At 37.7% G+C, this 21,919-nt stretch overlaps 1 protein-coding gene across 4 annotated transcripts in view; it reads left to right on the top strand.

Moving 5' to 3' along the window:
• Nucleotides 1-5,576: 5,576 nt before the first annotated feature.
• Nucleotides 5,577-21,919, top strand: part of NDUFS4 (NADH:ubiquinone oxidoreductase subunit S4) — a 130,282-nt gene continuing 113,939 nt past the window's right edge. For all 4 annotated transcript variants that reach the window (XM_055251678.2, XM_055251677.2, XM_063622653.1 and 1 more), the window contains exon 1: nt 5,577-5,713. In XM_055251678.2, coding sequence (XP_055107653.1) covers nt 5,616-5,713 — 98 coding nt within the window. In that variant the 5' untranslated portion in view covers nt 5,577-5,615. The remainder of the gene's footprint in view (nt 5,714-21,919) is intronic.

Raw genomic sequence — 21,919 nt, 5'->3', positions numbered from 1 at the left:
GACAGGAGAGTCATGAGTAGAAGCATAACAGTTGGCCATAGAATTTAACCTGGGTAAGAGAAGAGGGTCCTCATCAAAGGAGTGGAAAACAGGAAAATGGTGGTAGGATCAATAGATTGGCATTTCTTACAGAATCAAATGATGATTAGAGATCCAGGCTTCTTCCACATCATTATTCTTTCATCATTAAGTATAGATATTGTCCTCACGATCTGAGTTTTCACACTTAGCTCCAGGCAGCAGGATAAAATAAGTAAAAGGAGGGGAAAAGAAGTGTGACTCTTATTTGTATTTAAAGGAGGTTTCCCAGAAGTTGTCACATGATACTGCCCCCTTGTATTTCAATGGCCAGAATCTAGTCACATGGCTACTCCTAGCAGTAAAGAGGCTGAAAAATAAAGTCTTTATTCCAGAAACCAGTAAAAAAATAAAATAACAGGTTCTATTACCACAAAAAAGGGGAGGAAATATATTGGGGCAGACAATTACTATATTTCTTTGATTCTAAGATGTGCATTTTCCCACAGTTTACCTCTCTGAAATCAAGATATATAATTAGTACTATGTCATGGTTCAATTGCTGCATTGTTTTTTCTTAATAGTACAGAAAATAATGGTGCCTTTACAGTTGATGACATGTATTAGAAGAAAGGTGATAGTACATATCTTGCCAAGGCAGAGATACTGAGGGGAAGAACAGATTTTCTTGGGGAAGAGAAAGGGGAGAAATAGAATTAGTTTGGTTTTCTATATGTTAAGTTTGAGAATGACCTATATGCAGTTGAAAATTTAGGGCTGAAACTCCAGCAGGCGATGAAGTATGTTCTGAAATTTATGTGGGAAAATTCCTTGAGTTCTTAAGAATGTTATTATTTGTATCTCTTGTTTTCCAAAAATAATTTCAAATTTCTATAGGTAGAAATTCTTTCATTTGTTGCCAAAGCCTCAGCTGCACTGCTAGATGTCATGATAATTTTATAAGATGATAAGGTATTAAGTTTTTCAAATAAATTAGCAGTGAAAAATGAGATGTGATAAAAAAATTAGTTTGTAGCCAATAAAGTGATGGTGGAATTTTGTCGTGTCTATAGTGATTGTATGTGAAACTTCTGATAGAAATGTCTGGTTTTAATTTATTTTTTTCTGGATGCTTTACTAAAGACCCATGTGCAAGGGGAAAAATTAAAAACAGACAACTTCGGATCCACTGTAATTTTCACATGCCATCAGAAAGTCTAAGATAAATGTTTCTTTTGGCCATCATGGATGAAGTGCAAGCAAAAAGTAAAGTCAATTTACATTTTAATACTCCTATTTGAAATAATAAAACGGCATTTGGACATAGGCATTTTACTACGCTTACTGGTAGAATGTATAGTTTGGTTGAAGTTGTAAAAAAAAATGCACACAGCAAATTATTTCTGTTCCATTCTCAGGTCTATATCCTTATTTGAAATGTAAGAAAAAAGGAAATGAAAGAGGTTATTACATTTTTTTAATGCAAGCCCAATAAAAGGTAAATTTATGTTTTCGGATCTCTTGCCAGCAACGTGGAGCTCCTGTCCCCAATATCTCACCAAGTTCTTCAGGAAATGGCAACTGATCAAAGATGAAATTTTAGAAACCAGTAAGATCTGTAGACCCAAGAGAGCAATCACATTAATTTGTACAAGCTTTTCCTAAGCAAAATAGCAAATAGAGATAGCACTGTTTTTTTTTCATTTTTTGACATTTTAAAAGTTCCAGTTAGTTTCATTCACTTATTCCATACATCCTTTGGAACCTGCTATATGTGAGGGACTGGGCTAGATACTGGGAAAATGATAATCAAAATCAGATATGATCTTTGTCTTCAGATAACTTACTTTACATTGTAGAGAAAGTGACAATGATAGTGTATTAAAACTGAGGCATGAGAGGTGCTACGAAGAAGGAAGGTGTGATGCTAGGAGAGTCTACAGAAAGAGTTGACATAAAGGGAAGTCAGAGAAGTACTTTTCATGTAAGAGCATAGGAAAAGATGTTTTTGGATGCAGAATATCTAACTAATGGAGGTTTAAACAATTAAGTCATTTATTACCTCATGTAACAGGAAGTTTGGAGGTATTTTCACCAGGTTTGGTTTAGAAGTTGGTTCAGGATTGGCTCAATGATGTCAACTAAGCCCTAGGCTCTTTTCCTCTCTCTATTCCTCCACCCCTTCTTGTTAGCTAAGTTCTTATGCTTGTCCCCTCTAGTTCAGAAGATGCCACAATTCTAGGCATTATGTCCTCATATAACTGCATTCAGAGGCAGGAAAAGAGGTATTTCTTCTTGTATGTCTTTTTTTTTTCAGAAGTCTTTTTTCTCAAAAGGGATTTCAGATCCTGTTGGCTTTGGACATGTTCATTTGCTAGCTGCAGGAGCTAATGGGAAAGCCAACATACAGCAACGTTAGTCTCTATCACAGGAGTCAGGCTCTGTCAGCAAGGATGGTGGAGGTGAAAAATGCCTGTAAGACATAGTTTCTACCATGGGGAGTGACTCTGAAGGATGTGACTCACGGCTGTGATCTGAAGGGCAAGGAGGATGACTAGAGAAGAGGCAAAGAAGTGGACTCTAGTAGTTAATATCTTCTGGGGCAGCACATTGAAATAACAAAATGGCACTTGGACCTAGACATTCTATTAAGCTTAATGGTACAGCCTGTGGTATAGGTGAAATAGCATAAATAAATAAATGAACATATCAAGTTATTTCTGTTCCATTCTAACACCTATATCCTGTATATAAGGTCAGAAAGGACCTCAGGAATGGGCAGCTGAGGGAATCCAGCAAAAAGTTAAGGGAATCAAAGATTCCACTAGGGTGCTGGCAATGCTGATGTTGGATTACGGGCTGTACGAAAGACAAAGAGACTAGAGACTGGGGGCTTTCCTGGGGAATTCAGATCCATGGAAGTTGGGGACTAGAATAGGTGGTAGGTGGAGAGGTTGAGCTTTGGTTGGTAGGGCCAGTAACAGGGCTATAGGAAGTTGCTCTTATGAACACTGGGACACAGCCCATTACTCCTTGACATAGAAAATCTTTATTAAAATTCGCCCAGACACTAAAGCCACCCTTGGGCTTAAAATTCCTCTCTGAAATAGAGAACCCAGAAATAGCCACACACAAGTATGGCCAACTGATATTTTGACAAAGGTGCAAACGGGACTCCATGGAAGAAGGATAAACTTTTCAATAAGTAGTGCTAGAGCAATTGGACAGCCACAAGCAAAAACCTGAACCTAAACCTCACACCTATTAATGGAAAACTTAACTCACAAAAATTACATAGACTTAAATGTAAAAGGCAAAACTAAAACAACCTTTGAAAGAAAACAAGATAAAATCTTTAGGATATAGGATTAGAGAATAGTTCTTAGACATGACAGCAAAAGCACAATCCATAAATTTAAAAAATTAATAAACTGGACTTCATCAAAATTAAAAATATTTGTTCTGTGGCAGATCTTGTTAAGAGAATGAAAATACAAACTACAGATTGAAGAAAATATTTGTGAATCATGCATCTGACAAAAGACACATCTAATATATGAAGAAATCTCAAAATGTACAGGAAAAAAACCAAATAATGCTAATTAGAAAATGGGCGAAAGACACAAGACATTTAACTGAATGGAATATACAGATGGCAGATAAAAACATGAAAAGATATTCAACATTATTAGCCACCAGGGGAATAAATGTAAAACTGTGATGAGGTATTACTACACATTTATTATTTACTTTAGCTCAGCTAAAACAAACATAGCAATAATAGAAAATGCTGGTGAGAACATGGAGAAACTAGATCTCTCATACATTGCTGGAGGGAATGCAAAATGTTACAGTTACTCTGGAAAACAGTTTTTAATTTCCTTAAAAAATGAAACATACATGTATCACATGACCCGGCAATTGCACTCCTGGGCATTTATCTCAGAGAAATGAAGATTTTTGTCCACATAAAAACCTGTGTTCAATTGTTCACAGCAGTTTTATTTGTAATAGCCCAAAATGGGAAACAATCAAAATGTTCTGCAATAGGTGAATGGTTAAACAAATTGTGGTACATCCATGTCATGGAATATTACTCAGCAATAAAAAAGAATGAACTATTGATAAACACAACAACTTGGATGGGTCTCAAGGGCATTATGCCAAGTGAAAGAAGCCAATCTTGGGAGGTCACATACTGCATGAGTCCATTTATATAACATCTCAAAATGTCAAAATTATAAAAACAGAAACAGAGATCACTAGGGTTAGGAGGGCAGGTGTTACTAAAAAGATTAGCACCAGGGAGATCTTTGTGAGGGTGGAATAGTTCTGTATCTTGATCATGGTGGTGGTTACACAAAATATGTAATAGAATGACATAGGACTACACAAATACTTTGTATCAATGCCAGTTTCCTGGCTTTAATACTGTACTAGAGTTATACGCGATGTAATCACTGGGGGAAACAGGTACACAAGACATCTCTGTACTATCTTTGCAACTTCATGTGACTCTATAACTATTTCAAAATGAAAAGTTTAAAAGAAAATTTTCTCTGAGGCATCTCTCCCTTGCCTTCCTTCATCCTGTGCATTTCTCTTTCCCCGAGTATGACTTTTTCTCTCTTTCTTTCCCCCTTTCCCTTATGTACTGGGTTTTCCTTTAATGGTCCATAATGCCAAACTAAGTCATTCCCCATCCTCCTATTGTTCCTATTTATTTAATGAAGTTTATGTTTTCATGTGCTTAATTTTAAAAGCAGGAAAGTACTAGCTCTTTAAACAAGCTTCTTAAAAAAACAAAACCCAAAACTAACCTGCTTTTTATTTTATATAATTCAGTTAGTCATTATTCTTTAAGGTCAGAAGTCCACGATACAAACATGTTTCCAACACTTGTATTGGAAGATAATTTTTGTTTTATATGCATGGAGCATTAATATCATTCTTCATGTCTTTGGATTATGAACACACACACATTCAGGATTTACTGGGGAAACAGTGACATCAAATATTATGTTCTATTGATTCTTCATATAAATCTACATGTCAAAAGTAATCCTTTGCCAGATCATGTATCCAGATTTTTCGTTTGGAAAATATGAACATTACAACTACAGAATATCAAACTGAATACAGCCCTGTCCTGAGGGCTTGCAAAGTGAATCTGGCAATACTTTGGAAAAGTACTACTTTAGGTTCTCAAGGACCCAGAGAGCTCTCCAGCTTTTCCAGTGGGTTCAGCCCCAAATATCCTAATTTCTTCAATAAATTACGAATTGCAGGTGTTTAAGTATGCAAGTATCTTTTGGTCTTTTCATTATCATTGTAAAACACCAGTCCTAACAAGCAGTAAAGATTACACTTTATGGTGGTAATATTTACATTTAATGCACTTCTGCATTTCTTCCGACACACTTTTCTTCTTAATTCTTTAAACTAAACGTTTCCCCTCTTTTTTTAAGCCCCAGTATTAAAAAGAAAATAAAATCCCACAGAATTTCTCAACATTGCGATTGCACTGGCTTGAGAACGAAGGAAGTTAGTCCCTTGCGGTGATCCGTCCTTTCATCCTGGCGTTTGCCTGCAGCAAGATGGCGGCGGTCTCAATGTCAGTGGCACTGAGGCAGACGTTGTGGCGGAGAAGGGCAGTGGCTGTAGCTGCCCTTTCCGTTTCCAGGGTTCCGACCAGGTAATAGAATTGTCACACTTTTCTTCAAGCTTCTTGGGTCCCTCCATTTTTGCGGAGTCTCTGCTGGCTGAGTTCCGGAGGAGGCCTCGGGGAAGGCGTCCTCTGCTGACCCTTTCCTCGGGAGAGGTCGGGCGGACTAGGGACTGTCTGCTATCAATGGGCGTTGGCCAGGCGAGTGAGGGTGTGAGTGCGAGGCCGGGGCAGGAAGCTTTTGGTTTGTCGCTGAGGGAGAGGGTCCGTGGGGAAGATTTGCCTCCGGAGCTGCAAGCTGAACCTTAGCCCTCAGAGAAGGGGAGGAGTCTCCCTGATTTCTGTTTCCACTTTCTGCATCCCCTCCATTTGTCACCTGTTTGCCCACCACTCCAGTCCTTACAGAAGGGTTAAATCACTGTATCTCTTCCATGGTTTTAAGTGGTTTTAATTTGGTTTCTGCATAGGAAGATTGTTTATTCATCAGTCTGCTTGGGAGGAAAACTTGTTTGGAATTTAGTGTTAGTAAAAATATCACTGCTTAGTAATATTGGAAGGTAATTTTTAAAAGGCTGGTGGTAATGCCCGGAGGTTTTCTAGGGATTTTGTTAAAGCCTCACAGTAATTCAGAGATTGAATTGAGTTGTTGAGGGCTCTTTGCGTCCTTGGGAACCTAAAGTAGTACTTTTCCAAAGTATTGTCAGATTCAGTTGTCAGTTGATCGAGTTGTTACTGTTTTTCCTTGAAGCATTTTTGTGATGATTTTTTTTTCGGCTGTATTAACCTTCCATTTTCTATTTTTCAGAATTTCCCTGAGTTTTTAAAATTATAGTACTAATACTATACATACATACACACACATATTAGAACAAAGATTGGAAAGACTGAATGGAGAGATTTGAAGGGGGTAGGAGGGGGATGCAAGTGGTTAGAAGTTGAAAAGAAGGTCTAGTAGAATGCTAATTGATTTAGTGTTAAATAAATATAAATGGAATGCAGAGAATTAGGATGAGTTAATTCGGAAGAATTTTTAAGGATGAGTTTTATTAAGGTTTAAATATAGTGGGTGCTGGGTGGGAGAGAAGAGAGTGTCCCAGTAGGGTCCGTGACTTATGAAAAGGCTTGAAAGCGTTAGTTAAATGATTACTAAATACATAGAATAGAGTTACTCAAAAGTAAGGGTGCTAAGATTGGGGAAAGGCAAATGATGTTTGTAATTAAGTGTTCCATATATGAAAACTATTTTTCTTTTTTCTTTTTTTTTGAGATACATTCTTACTCTGACGCCCAGGCTGGAGTGCAGTGGCGTGATCTTGGTTCACTGCAACCTCCGCCTCCCAGGTTCAAGCAGTTCTCCTGCCGCAGCCTCCTGAGTAGCTGGGATTACAGGTGCACCACCATGCCTGGCTAATTTTTGTACTTTTAGTAGAGAAGGGGTTTCACCATGTTGGCCAGGCTGGGTTAAGTATTTTTCTAAGGTAAAATACTTCACTGGTTAACTTAGAGTTAGTATAGCGGTGACCAAGATTAGCCCTTAGCCCTTCCCCCTGTACACATTACAGGGATTAATTGTGCATTCCCAGAAAATAATGTACTCATGGTAGCCCCAGAACTGAAAACAAGTTTGAAGGGACCACTGGTTTATGGCTAATCAAAACATGGCTGTAATTTTAAGTCACAGCCATTTTATCAGCAATTATAGTAATTGAAGTTGAGATTAGAGTTTTGAAACTCTGATAACAATTGTTACTACATATCCAAACTTAAGAGTTTTTGCCTGAAAATGTAAGAGATTTGAAAATAAATAATTTAATCTTGAAAAAAAATCTTAACGCCAGGGAAGACATTTTTTAAATACAAATTAACACATTTATTTGTTTTCTGTGCCACATTTTTACTCCAAGAGCTTGTCATGTTCATCTTGATTTGAGGGAAATTTATAGATCCTCTCCCTTACATATTGTTTGTTCTTCATCCTTAAGCATTCTTTTTCCATTATGATTTGATAGTAATGAGGATCTGAAAAAGGTGAGTAGAAAGAACCAATTAATGGGAAAATCTACATCTAAAATTCATTTTATTGTAATGCTTAGAAAAACATTTGCAAATCATATAACATTTCAGATCATTTGAGTAGAATATGGGAAGTGGAATCAGTAAGGTAAGGAGTGGAGTAGGGAACTGAAGAAAAGGAAGGGCTGGGCATGGTGGCTCATGCCTGTAATCCCAGCACTTTGGGAGGCCGAGGTGGGCAGATCACAAAGTCAGGAGATCGAGACCATCCTGGCCAACATGGTGAAACCCAGTCTCTACTAAAAATACAAAAAATTAGCCAGGCGTGGCGGCGTGCTCCTGTATTTCCAGCTACTCGGGAGGCTGAGGCAGGAGGATGGTGTGAACTCGGGAGGCGGAGCTTGCAGTGAGTCGAGATTGCGCCACTGACTCCAGCCTGGGCCACAGAGCCAGACTCTGTCTCAAAAAAACAAAAACAAAAAAAAAAGAAAAGGAAGGATGCTGTTAGCTGCTACATTAACATATGAATTCAATTATAGTATATCATCAGTAAAAAGCAAAACAAAGAATGCAACAACATATACACACAAGAGAGAAAAAATTAAGTAATGTGGGTGATTGAGCTGATCTAGTTACTCACTGAGTTTGTGCTGTAGTGTTGGTCTCAGTTTCCATGTGCTTCTCATTTCCCTGTACTGAATGTGAGGAGGCAAAAAAAGGGGTTAAATTGTCCACATTTTTTTTTTTTTTTTTTGAGATGTAGTGTCGCTCTTGTCACCTATTCTAGAGTGCAATGGCGCAATCTCAGCTCACTGCAACCTCTGCCTCCCGGGTTCAAGTGATTCTCCTGCCCCACCCTCCAGAGTAGCTGGGATTACAGGTGCCCGCCACCACGCCCAGCTAATTTTTTTATTTTTAGTAGAGCCGGAGTTTCACCGTGTTAGCCAGCCTGGTCTCGAACTCCTAACCACAGGTGATCCACCCGCCCCGGCCTCCCAAAGTGCTGGGATGACCGGCGTGAGCCACGGCGCCCATCCCTAAATTGTCTACATTTATCCTTACTTTCCCTGACTTTCCTAAGGGATTTTCCAGGGTAAATTTAACTATTCTAAATGCATTTATCAGCCAGATGAAATGGCACTCTATTTCAAAATAGTAATACTTAAGATATTTGATGCAGTGATCTTATTATTTATTCACTTATTTAAGTGTGTTCCTGTATACTTATCTCACTTCAGTATTTACTAGGTCTTGTGTTTTCCTCAAACAAGTCTTTAGGGTGTTAAATCACCCAGAGGGTTTTAATTAATGACTGGTGGGGACTGAGTGTATGGGACCTGTTTGTGAGGCCTCTTTTATGCCCTGATCTGTGGCTTTTATTCTGCTGCTGTATTTCGTTCTTCAGCATTATGTAAGCTAGCATGAAATTGAGTCTTCAGTTTGATGGGGAATTGAATTTGAACCCTCCAAATAGTAAGCAGTCCTTAAGGTTGACAAGAATTCTGTGTTTGTTAACACCTTGCTGGGAAATAGACTAAGCTCAAATTTAGGACACTTAAGACTAATAGGTTCACTTCTACTTCAGATAAACTAAATAAATTCCTCTCCTAGGGGCAGCTATTTTTGCTATCTTTGTAACACATCCAAGCCAAAGTTTGAGAGCTTGAAAGGTTTCTAATATGTTTTCTGATAGGTTTGTTTTGTTTATTTTCCTCTTTCCAAATGCCCATACTTAGTCAGTTTTCATCAGTAGCAGACGTCTTCGTTGAATTTTTGTTAGGAAAATAATTATTATATTTTGAGACAGAGTCTCATTCTGTTGCTCAGGCTGGAGTGCAGTGGCGCAATCTTGGCTCATGCAGCCTCCACCCTCTGGGCTCAGGTGATCCTCCTGCCTTAGCCTTCACAAGCAGCTGGGACTATAGGTGTGCTTGCCACCATGCCCGGCTAATTTTTGCATTTTCAGTACAGAAGGGGTTTCACACTGGTCTTGAACACCTCACCCCAAGTGATCTGCGTGCCTTGGCCTCCCAAAGTGTTAGGATTACAGGCATGAGCCACCGTATCCAGCCGGAAAATTAAATATTTTAATATGTAATGTCAGCATATAGTAAGCCTTCCCTAGATAAATGGTAATTTTATTATTAGTTTGAATGACCTGAATATTTTTCGTTTCTTTAATCTTGGTTATAAGTATTGTGATAGATTGTGCTATTTAAAGTATTCACTACCATTATCTGTAACAGGATTACATAACCAAAAACTACTGGCCAAATGACTTGCTTTGTCCAGTGAAATGTTAGTGGAAATGATGTACCATGTCAAACAGGAGCTTTAAGAGCTGTCCTGTGTTTTGTCATATTCCTTTTCCCTCTGATGTGAGGTAGGAGTACTCCAGGTGGGGTCTGCTGTTTTAGCTCACATCTTGGATTGCAGACTACATAGTGCAAAGCAGAAACTGAGTCTTGTTGCAAGATTTTATAAAATATAAATTGAGTGAAAAATAAACCTTTGCTGTAAGCCACAAAGGTGTTTGGATTGGTTACCTCAGCATAACAACCTATACTGACTCTATTTTATATACACTCATATTTGCAAGTGAGCAGGTTTTAGCACATGGACCGATATATCAGCAGTGAGGTCGCAAGCTTTTTGAGGACACGACCACATTTTTATTTATTTGTGTGTACTTCATGGTATCTAGTGTAATGGCTTGCATGTAGCAGGTAAATGCTTATCTTACAGATGAATAAATACATATTTAGAGATGAGTGATTGTGAGGAAAAGCAGGGAGCATTACGCAGTGTTTCTTTTAACAGCCTCATCAGTGATAGCCAGGTAGGCACTAACCTATATAAATATGAAGATAAACTACAACACATATTCTTTCTAATTATTTGCAGTGGTCTGAGTGTAGGATATTCACCTAGAACTTTGTTAACTTTTGGATTGAAGTTGTCTTATGAATAGATTTTGTATTCGTACACTTTGACAAGTGTTCAGACACTTCTTTTGTATTCAAATTTAAAAATGCAAGAGGAAATGAATGTTTGGGAAAGGGTACCCTTGGAACATGAGAACTTTTTTGGAGTAAGAGTAACTGTGTGAAGTTTTAAAAAGTTAGTAATACGGCCGGGTGCGGTGGCTCACACCTGTAATCCCAGCATTTTGGGAGGCCAAGGCGGGTGGATCATGAGGTCAGGAGTTCGAGACTAGCCTGGCCAACATGGTGAAACCCCGTCTCTACTAAAAAATACAATAATTAGCCGGCTGCGGTGGCGGGTGCCTGTAATCCCAGCTACTTGGGAGGCAGAGGCAGGAGAATTGCTTGAACCTGGGAGGCGGAGGTTGCAGTGAGCCGAGATTGCACCACTGCACTCTAGCCTGGGTGACAGGGCAAGACTCCAAAAAAAAAAAAGTTAATAATACATGGAACTTAAAGGAGAAAGATGGAGCAACTTGGTTCCTGTATAATACTTGCTAGAAGAGATCTGTTTGGGGTGAGGTATACATAGAATTTAGTCAGAATACATGTTGTCTGTACTGAATACAAACAATTTCAAATGGAAGAGCTTCTAAAACATGTCCGTTGGTAGAAGTTGAGAATCGTTTATTCCGAGCAAAATTAATTCCAAGTAACATTTGTTTTTAATTTACTGTGTATCAGCTACTGTGCCAAGGATTTCACCTGTATTATTTCATGTGTTTCCCACAGTAATCCGATCAACTCAGGTGTTGTTATCCTCATTTTTCAGATGAGGAAACAGGTACAGAAGTGAAATTACTTAAGTTTACATTGCCAGGAAATGTAATTGTCTCTTGGTATCGATGAAGGATTGGTTGCAGGACTCCTCAATGACACCAAAATCCACGGATGCTCAAGTCTCTGATTTAAGATGGTGTAGTATTTGCATATGACTTCTGTACATCCTCCTGTATACTTTAAATCATCTCTGGATTACTTATGATACCTAATACAATGTAAATGCTTTGTAAATAACTGTTATCCTGTATTGTTTAGGAAATAATGACAAGAAAAAAGACTGTACATGATAAGTACAGATGCAGTTTTCCCCCCCGCCGAGTATTTTTTTTTTTTTTTTTGAGGTGGAGTCTTGCTTTGTCACCCAGGCTGGAATGCAGTGGTGTGATCTTGGCTCACTGTCACCTCTGCCTCCCGGGTTCAAGCAATTCTCCTGCCTCAGCCTCCCGAGTAGCTGGGATTACAGGCGTGCACCACCATGCCTGGATAATTTCTTTGTATTTTAATTAGAGATGGGGTTTCACCACGTTGGTCAGGCTGGTCTCAAAGTCCTGACCTCGTGATCCACCCGCCTCGGCCTCCCAAAGTGCTGGAATTACAGGCGTGAGCCACTGAGCCCAGCATCCCTTAATATTTTAAATCTGAGGTTGGTTGAATTCATGATGTGGAACCCACGGATGCAGAGGGTTGACCATAGTCTGATATAGCAGTCTAAATGAATATGTTGGCTTTTGCAGTGAGGAATATTATGTCTGGTAATAATCAATTCAAACCCTAATGTCCCCTCTGTTTTTTCTGCCTTTTAGCCAAGTATCTTCTTTATTTGAGAGACCATGGAATGCTCTTATCTTTACTGTTGCTCCATGGTTCCATTTGTACAGTGAGAGTTACCAAATGCACAATTAGTTGTTTATTTTTTTAAGCTAATGATTTTTTCCCCTAAATTTTGTAATTATTTTTGGTGAGGGACTTTCCATAAGTGACTTGATTATTATACTTTTTTACCTTCTTAAAAAATATGTATAACAAGATATACTGGACATTTTTTTTTCTGTTTTCTTACTGATTCCAGTGATCATTAGGAAAAACAGTTGTATTCTGTTGCCTTTAAAAATGATTCAGTGTCTGCTATGCTTTCTGAGTTCTCGTGTCTGCTTTTTAATAGTGTTATATTCTTCCATGACTAGTCTACTTCCTTTTAGCAGTTTTAGCACCCCTTTTTCATTTATTATGGATTTGAATGTCAAGCAACTAAACCTAGTAGAATTTTATATGAAACCAAGTATGCTTAATGAAATTCTGATGATGGCAGAAGTTTACTTTTTGTGATTAAAGACTTGAGCTCTTTTAAGGTTAACAAATAATTATATTTAATATATGAGCTCTTGTGACTTTTCTAGCTTGTAGAAGTCCAAAGATCCTGATGGAACCTTATTGAACCTGAATTATGCAGTGACCACATTCTTCATAACAACTTTCATCTAAACATTTGAATAGTTTAATAAACTATTCTAAATTTCTTCTTTTAATAACAGAGCAATTAAGAATTCTTGTTTCAAGTTCTGTTTTGTTGTCTGTTACTAAGTATTTTGGTAGATAAATATGACTTTAGGTTCTTTAGAACTAGTTAGTTGCTCAAAGGTGACCTTTTCTTCTTGCCTGTACGCACTAGACTTAATTTTTCTTTTATGGGCTCCTTCTCCAGTTCACTGGTTTTTAAACTCTTGTGCATCAAAATTATCTGTTGTATGCCTGAAAAATTCAGATGCCTTGCCCCCCAGTCTATATTGGTTCAGTGAGTTTAGGTTGAGGCTTAGCTCTATGGTGATTCTAATGGGAAACTAGGCCTGAAAACAGATTTAAAAAAAAAGTTTCCATATTATATCTTGTAAGACTTAGGAAATACATTTTTCCTTGGGAGAAAGTTCAGGGAGATTTCCAGAAACAAAAATTCTTCCATTTTTGCATATTTTTCTATTCTAAATTAAGTTTTATGCTTTTCACCCATGCACATAAGAGGTATTTTCTTGGAGAAAGTTTCCTTAGAGGGAAAAAAGGCATTTTGATAATTTTGGAGAAAGCAGGCCATATTACTCTCTCTCTGGAGACTCTTATTCTTCCTTTTGGAAGGGCTCAGGTTTAATATAGCACAGCTGTTGAACTCTGCCCTTCAAAATTTTAAGAAAGTGTTTTATCCTTTAAAATGGAAAAGGCTTTTTTAGGGAGGTGGTCTTTCGCTGGATGTCGTTCTCTAAGAAAGTTTCATGCTTCTCTATTCTTTTGTGTTTGAATTGTTTCAAATGTTGAGAGAACTGTCTCTGGGAGTAAAATCTGGCTGCTTTTGCAATATGTTTTCTGTATTCTTAAACAAAGCTAGATGAAGAGTTTATTTCTTTGTGTTTTCTAGGACTCAAAAATATGTTTTTTCCTTTATTCAACCACTTCATACATAAGTAAATGGTCCTTGAATAGGGCTTACTAGACAAAAGATTCTGTTCTAGGTGACTGTTCAGCAAGCCATATGCTTCTCCTAAAAATGTCAGTCTGTCTTGATGAGCTTTAAAGTGAATACAGATGTTTTGGCTCTTTTGAGGACTACCACTCTTTGTATGGAAAGAGTACTTCTTTTTCAAGCCATCTCTTCAATATACTTACAGGAATTTGCATGAAATGTATGACTTTTGCCTTTTAAGTCTAATAAGATTAGACTTAGACATTTGTAATTTGAATTTCATTTTAATATTCATAGTACAAATGAGATTTGGGGAAATAAAATGCATTTCATAATATGGCTTTTTGTTCAGATTTTGTATTCAACCTTTTAAAAAATGTGAAAGTGCTTTGTAGTATTTACTTTTGTGCAATAAAAAGTGATATTTTGGCAGGAAAGGTTACCTTTTTAGATGTTCAGTGTCTTCTATCTTTGTAGGTTAACTCTAGAGTTATAGTTCATAGATTTATGTAATATTTAAGTTGGAAGAAAACTCTAGAATCATTAAGTCCAACCCTTTGTTTAATGCAAGAATCCCTAGAACTTCCTGCTGCTTGATTATCTAGTTGTTGAGGAAGTTTGGTGACTTTCTGATAACCCCAGAAAACACACTATACGTTTAGACTTACTGGTAAGTGATGTTTTTCTTTGAAACTATATAGAACAAGTTTAACCCCATATACACTTGTCAGCCCTTCAGATGATTGAAGACATTTGTCATCACTCATTCTCCCTGCAAGTCTGTGCTCCAGGCTTAGCATGTCCAGTTTGTTTACTCTTTATTAATGATCAAATTTCCTGATGCTTTACTGCCTCTTGATACCCCTTAGGATGTTTTCCATTTTGTCAGTGTTGATCTTTGAATTATGTACTGTACTTTTATTTAAATGAGATTGTCAGAGATGATAGTTTCATGAGCTGAGATTGAATTAAGGAAAAAAGTTGACTCTAGGTTGGATTTATTTTATTTTATTTTTAAAATTATAAAGAAAAATTAACTGTTTTCCTTTTGGTGTATACTTCTTAGAGTTTTAACACATGTATAGGCTATGTGTAACCACCACAATAATCCTAGTACAGAATACAGTGTAATAGGCAAATAACTGTTTTACTGTATTGTTTCAGGGTACAGAATACCAAAAGACTTCATTACCCCAAGACTCCCTCATGTTATCCTTCCCTAACCGCTGTAATCCCTGTCCACAGTTATCTTCTTTCATCTTTATAGTTTTATAGTTTTGAGACTGTAATATAAATGTAGTCATATAATATATAACCTTTTGAGATTGTCTTTTTTTATTCAGCGTAATGCCTTTGAACTTCATATAAGTTTCATGAATTGATAGTTTGTTCCTTTTTACTGCTAAGTAGTATTCTGTTATGTGGAGGTACCACAGTTTATCCATTTACCTATTGAAGGACATATGAATTATTTCAGGTTTTTGGCAGTGTAAATAGAGCTGCTGTAAACACTTCTGTACAGGGTTTTATGTGAATTACGATTTTGTTTCTCTAGAGTAAATACCTGGGTAGAAGATTCCTGGGTCATAGCTAAGTATATGTTTAATTTTGTAAGAAACTGTCAGACCGTTTTCCAGAGCAGTTGTACCATTTTGCTTTCCACCAGCACCATATGAAAGTTTTAGTTGTGTTGCATCCTTGTTAACATTTGTATTGTCAGTATTTTTTTTTTTTTTTTTTTTTTTTTGAGACAGAGTCTTGCTCTGTTACCCAGGCTGGAGTGCAGTGGCACGATCTCGGCTCACTGCAAGCTCCGCCTCCCAGGTTCAAGCGATTGTCCTGCCTCAGCCTCCTGAGTAGCTGGGATTACAGGTGCACGCCACCATGCCCGGCTAATTTTTGTATTTTTAGTAGAGACGGAGTTTCACCATGTTGGTCAGGCTGGTGTCGAACTCCTGACCTTAGGTGATCTGGTGATCTGCCTGCCTCGGCCTCCCAAAGCACTGGAATTACAGGCAATGAGCCATGGCGCCCGGCTGTATTTTTTATTTTAGCCATTCTAGTAGGTGTTTAATGGTATTTCATTACAGATTTTTATTTTGGAATGGCTTTATTTAGCTATAATTTATATATTATAAAATTTACTCATATAAAGTATACAATTTGATGGGTTTTCATATATTCCCAGAATTGTACAACCAAAACCACAATTTTAGAACATTTCCATCACTCAAAAGGAAACTCTGTACCCATTAGCAGTCACTTCTACCCCAGTCCTAGATAACGACTAACGTTCTTTTTGTTTCTATAGATTTGCCTATTCTGGACATTTTATACAAATGCAGTCATATAATATATGGTCTTTTGTGACAGGCTTCTTTCAGTTAGCATAATGTTTTCAAGGTTTATCCAAGTTGTAGCATGTACCAGTCCTTTTTATTGAAGAATAGTATTCTATTGTATGGACAAACCACATTTTATTTTTAAGGGACATCTGGATTGTTTCTACCTTTTGGCTATATGAGTAGTGTTCTGTGGACATTCAGGTACAAGATTTTATGTCAACATATGTTTTTATTGTTTTGGGTGTATACCTCGGAGTAGAATTGCAGGATAATGTAATAACTCTATATTTAGCCTTTTGAGTAACTGTCAGACTGTTTTCCAAAGTGGCTGCACTATTTTACATTCCCACCAGCAGTGAATGAGGGTTCCAGTGTCTTTGCGTCCTCTCCAACTTTGTTATTATCTATCTTTTTGAAATTATAACTATCCTAGTGAATATAAGGTGGTATCTTATTCTGGTTTTGACTTGTACTTCTATGATGGCTAACTCATTGTGGTTTTAATATGCATTTCTCTAATGGCAAATGATGTTGAACTTTGGTGAAGTATCTGTTTATGTCTTTTGCCCATTTTTAATCATATTATTTTCCTATTGTTCAGCTTTTATAGTTCCTAAAATATTCTGGATACAAATTCTTTGTCATGTATGGGAAAAAATATATCTCTCTAGGTTCATGGTTGAGCCCCCTACAACAAAAGACAGATGAAGAAGAGAAAAACATACAAATGTATTTAATATAAATTTTATGTAACATGGGAGCTTTCATAAGGAGATAAAGATCCAAAGAAGCAGTTAAACTTGTATATTTTTATGCTTAGGTTTGTAGAAGAGTAGATAGGGAGAAATATGATAGAACAAAGGGGATTTGGTATATGGTAATAAGCTGGGGGAAACAGCAAAGCCAGTTTGTTCTGATTCGTCTCTGTGACTGACCATTTGTCTTCAGAGATAACAATGTTCCTTTCTTTCTGATATAGGGAAGACAATATAGGGAAGACATCTCTCACATGAGAGTTTTATAGGGAAGGTTAGATAATCCTAGATTTTATAACCTACTTCAGAGAAGAAGGGATGGGGGAAGAAGGTCAAAGTTACCTTCCTACTTCGGCCGTTTTTCAGTATTACGAGGTGGCACATTTTGGGGTAGCATGTCCTGAACTCTACCAGTCAGATGTGTAATTTTCAAATATTTTCTCCTAATCTGTAGTTTTTCTTTTTCATTCTTTAACATTATCTTTCACAAAGTAAAAGTTTTAAATTTTGATGAAGTTAGTTTACTAGTGTTTTTCCTTTTAATGATTGTGCTTTCATTGTTGAGCTCTTTGCCTAACCCTAGGCTGTGAAGATTTTTTTCTGTATTGTCTTCTTGAAGTTCTTTTTTTTTTTTTTTGGCGGAGTCTCGCCCTGTTGCCCAGGCTGGAGTGCAGTGGCACAATCTTGGCTTACTGCAACCTCCGCCTTCCGGGTTCAAGTGGATTCTCCTGCCTCAGCCTCCCAAGTGGCTGGGATTACAGGCATGCACCACCACGCCCAGCTAATTTTTTGTATCTTTAGTAGAGACGGTTTCACCATGTTGGCCAGGCTGGTCTTGAACTCCCGACCTCATGATCCACCTGGCTTGGCCTCCCAAAGTGCTGGGATTAGAGCCGTAAGCTACCGTGCCTGGCCTTTGTTTTTTTTTTTTTTTTTTTTTTTTTTTAAGAGACCAGGTCTTGCTCTGTTACTCAGGCTGTCAGGCTGTAGGGTAGTGGTGTGATAATGGCTTACTGCAGCCTTGACCTCCAGGACTCTAGCGATTCTTTCCCACCTCAGCCTCCTGAGTAGCCAAGACTACAGGTGCATACCACCATGCCTCGCTAATTTTTATATTTTTTTTTTTGTAGAGATGGGTGTCTCCCTATGTTGCCCAGGCTGGTCTTGAACTCTGGGTTCAAGCAGTCCTCCTGCCTAAGCTCCCCAAAGTACTGGGATTACAGGTGTGAGCCACTGAGCCTGGCCCATCCTTCTTTTTGAAAATTGTAGCTATTTTAGTTCCCTTCCATCATTTAGAATCAGCTCTTTTATATCTATGAAATCCTGCTAGGATTTTTGATTGTATTGCATTAAATCTATAGATTAATTTGGGAAAAGTTGACATTTCTGCTGTGTTGAATCTTTCAATCCATAAACATGGTATGTCTATTTAATCAGTGTTGTAGTTTTGAGCGTGCAGATCCTGTATATGTTTCGTTAGATTTATGCCTATCTATCTCAATTTGGGGGAGCTATGGTAAAGAGCATTGCTTTTAAAATTTTCTTTTCTTTATTTTTTATTTTTTAGAGACAGGGCCTTGCTCTGTCATCCAGGCTGGAGTGCAGTGATGCAATCATAGCTCACTACATCCCTGAGCTCCTGGGCTTAAGCAGTCCTCCCACCTCAGCCTCCCAGGCAGCTGCGACTATAGGCATGTACCACTAAGCTTGACTAATTTTCTTATTTTATTTTATTTTTTTGTAGAGACAGGTTGCTATATTGCCCATGCTGGTCTCAAACTCCTGACCTCAGGTGATCCTCCTTCCTCAGCCTCCCAGAATGCTAGGATTATAGTCATGAGTTATTGCATCCAGCCTAAATTTTATTTTCAAATTGTGTATTGCTGTATATAGAAGTGTGATTGATTTTTGTGGTTGACTTTGTATCCTGTGACCTTGCCACATTTATTTGTTACATAAAGTTATGTAAGTTTTTTGTAGATTCTTTGGGCTTTAAATAATCATGCAGTCCATGAATAGGGAAATTTTGTTTCTTCCTTTCCAATCAGTAGGTCTTTTATTTCTTTTTTATTTCCAGGAGGATGTTAAGAATGGTAACAGCAGATATTCTTTTCATTTACCAATCTTAAGGGAAAGCATTCAGTTTTTCACCTTTACATATAATGTTAGCTAAAGGTTTTTTATAGAAATACCCTTTATTAGACTGAAGAGGTTCCCTTCTGCTTCTGCTTTGCTAACAGTTTTCATCATGAATGGATGTGTCTAATGCCTTTTATGCATCAATTGGTGTCGTCTTGTTTTTCTTTAGACTATTAATATGGTAGATTGATTTTCAAATGTTGAATCAGCTTGCATTCTCAATAAACCCCACTTAGTTGTGGTGTTGAATTCTTTTCGTATACTGGCATATTTGGTTTGCTAATACTTTGTTGAAGATTTTTACATCTGTGTTTATGAAGGACACTGATCTGTAGTTTGTTTCTTTTTTATTTTGGTACTGTGTTTAGATTTGGTATCAGAGTAATGCTGGACTCATAAAACGAGCTAGGACATTTTTCATCATCTTTTGAATTGCTTTAGTTTCGTGCTACAAATTTAGATATGTTGTATTTTCATTTGGTTCAAAATATTTTATTTCCCTTGAGACTTCCTTTTTGATCTGTAAATTATTTAGAGGTGTTTTGTTTAATTTCCATGTATTTGGATACTTTCTTTTTTTGTGTTATTTTTTGTTTATATTATATTCGGAGAACCCAATTCCCTGGAGTTTCCTTTATTGGTGTCCATCCAGAAAATTGTGGCTATCATTACCTTGCACTGTAGTTGCATCTAAATCAGGGGCAAAGAGACTAGAGGACAGAGGGAGAAAAAACAGAAAAGCAATGGGTGTTGGCCCTACCTATTCAGAGCCACAGCTCCAGTGGACTTAGAAGAAGAACCCTCCTTCAGATTTTTGGCTCCTGCACATTTCCATTGTTGCCACCGCATGTGGCTATAGGATTGCCTATGGCTGATTCATGGTGTATGAGAGAAAAGAGAAGAAAATGGGGATTTTCTATCATTTCTCTAGCATTTGTTTCTTTTCTTGCTCCTTGAGGCAGAGTGCTTCTCCTGGAGAATTGCTCATTTCATCTTTCCAGCCGCATTTAAGTTCAGGCTGGGGACATTCAAGGGAAAAGCTATTTCAGACTCACTGCTAGTTCAGTGGTCCTTTGAATTCTGATGATCTTCCCTGATCTGCCTGCTATTTCCTTTTCAGAACCTTCAAACAGCTGCTCCATGCATCCTTTCTAGATTTCATGGTTGCATTCAGTGGGAGATACAGGGTGCAGTGTGCTTGCTACATCTTATTCAGGACAAGCCCATCCTAGGATGGATTATTTTTAAAGCTAAACGCTAACATTTCTTGCATCTTAGCACATCTGAATGGATTTAAAGGATCTAAAATGACTCAAAATATTCTTTTTTTTTTTTTTTTTTTTGGAGACAGAGTCTTGCTCTTTCGCCCAGGCTGGAGTGCAGTGGCATGATCTCGGCTCACTGCAACCTCCGCCTCCCGGGTTCAATCGATTCATGTGCCTCAGCCTCCCAAGTAGCTGGAATTGCAGGTGTGCACCACCATGTCTGGCTAATTTTTGTATTTTTGGTAGAGATGGGGGTTTCACCATGATGGCCAGGCTGGTTTCAAACTCCTGGCCTGAAGTGATCTGCCTGCCTCTGTCTCCCAAAGTGCTGGGATTACAGGTGTTAGCCACCACACCTGGCCTAAATGATCAGATTCTTAACCAGTTGATTCTCAACTGTAGTGGCAGAAAGGGAGGAATTCACATACCATAATCTTGGAAATGGCATAGAGAAAGGGTTTCACAATACATGTACTTGTGGTTGAAAATCATGACTTTTATTTAAAGATGTTGCCCATGTAAGTGATGCAGAGGCAGAAAAATACATTGAATCACTGATTTAGACCGTCAAACAAATCTTCTTTGAGAGGGTGTAGAGGTCAGAGATCTATTTGGAGTAATTGATGGAAGTTTTGATGACTTTTCTTTAGAAATAGATACAGTCATATATATAAAATCAGAGTGGGGGATTAATGGATCCCAGGCTTTGTAGCCCTTCCATAGATAGTATTAGGTCTTATACAGTGTTTTGTTTATACTTGTGTTTAAGTTCTTGTGTTAAACCTTTCTCACAAGTGACAGAAACCTAAAATCTCAGATGGCTGGCTTAGGCAAGAAGAGAGAATTGGTTTACATTAGCAAGCAATGGAAAGGGTAAGGGTGCACCTAGCTAGTCTCAGGGACCTAAGCTAGAAAGCCACCAGGCTCTTTTTCTAGTTTGTCTGTCTCTGAATGACAGCTACTATTTCAGATTGTTTTTTCCCATGTGGTAGATACTATAACTGATAGAAATTTCTTCAGGATTATATCTCTATAGCTTTATTACCAGGGAGGGACTGAAAATCCCTTTCTCTGATACCAAGTTTAAAAGTCCTGGAGAAATACTTGATTTGAGTCAGATTAAACAGACTAAGGGTTTACAAAAAATACTCAATGTTTGTAATTCTTCTTATACTGCTGTATCGTATGAATATAGATCATGGGAACCTTGAGAGTGAGATGTAATAAAAGCTGGGACCTCCTAGTCAAAAATTTAGAACACGAATATTTTGTGTAGTGTTATCTTCAGGGAACAAATAAAGTTTGTGTATGTTTTATGGGTTAACCTTCTACCTTTTTTCCTAATGAATTCTGAGACTTTGCTAATGTTTGTTCACCCATTCAACAAATATTTGTATTTCTTTTCTAGCGTCAAAGGCTGCATTACTACAGACTTGACTAGGATGTATGCTCTTGGAACATCTGTTTTGAGGATTAGCAGTGTTCAAGCAAAGGCCAAATACT

This window comes from Symphalangus syndactylus, chromosome 18 (genome assembly GCF_028878055.3).
Source record: "Symphalangus syndactylus isolate Jambi chromosome 18, NHGRI_mSymSyn1-v2.1_pri, whole genome shotgun sequence".
NCBI classification, from domain to species: Eukaryota; Metazoa; Chordata; class Mammalia; order Primates; family Hylobatidae; genus Symphalangus; species Symphalangus syndactylus.
This window is presented reverse-complemented; position numbering and strand designations above follow the sequence as displayed.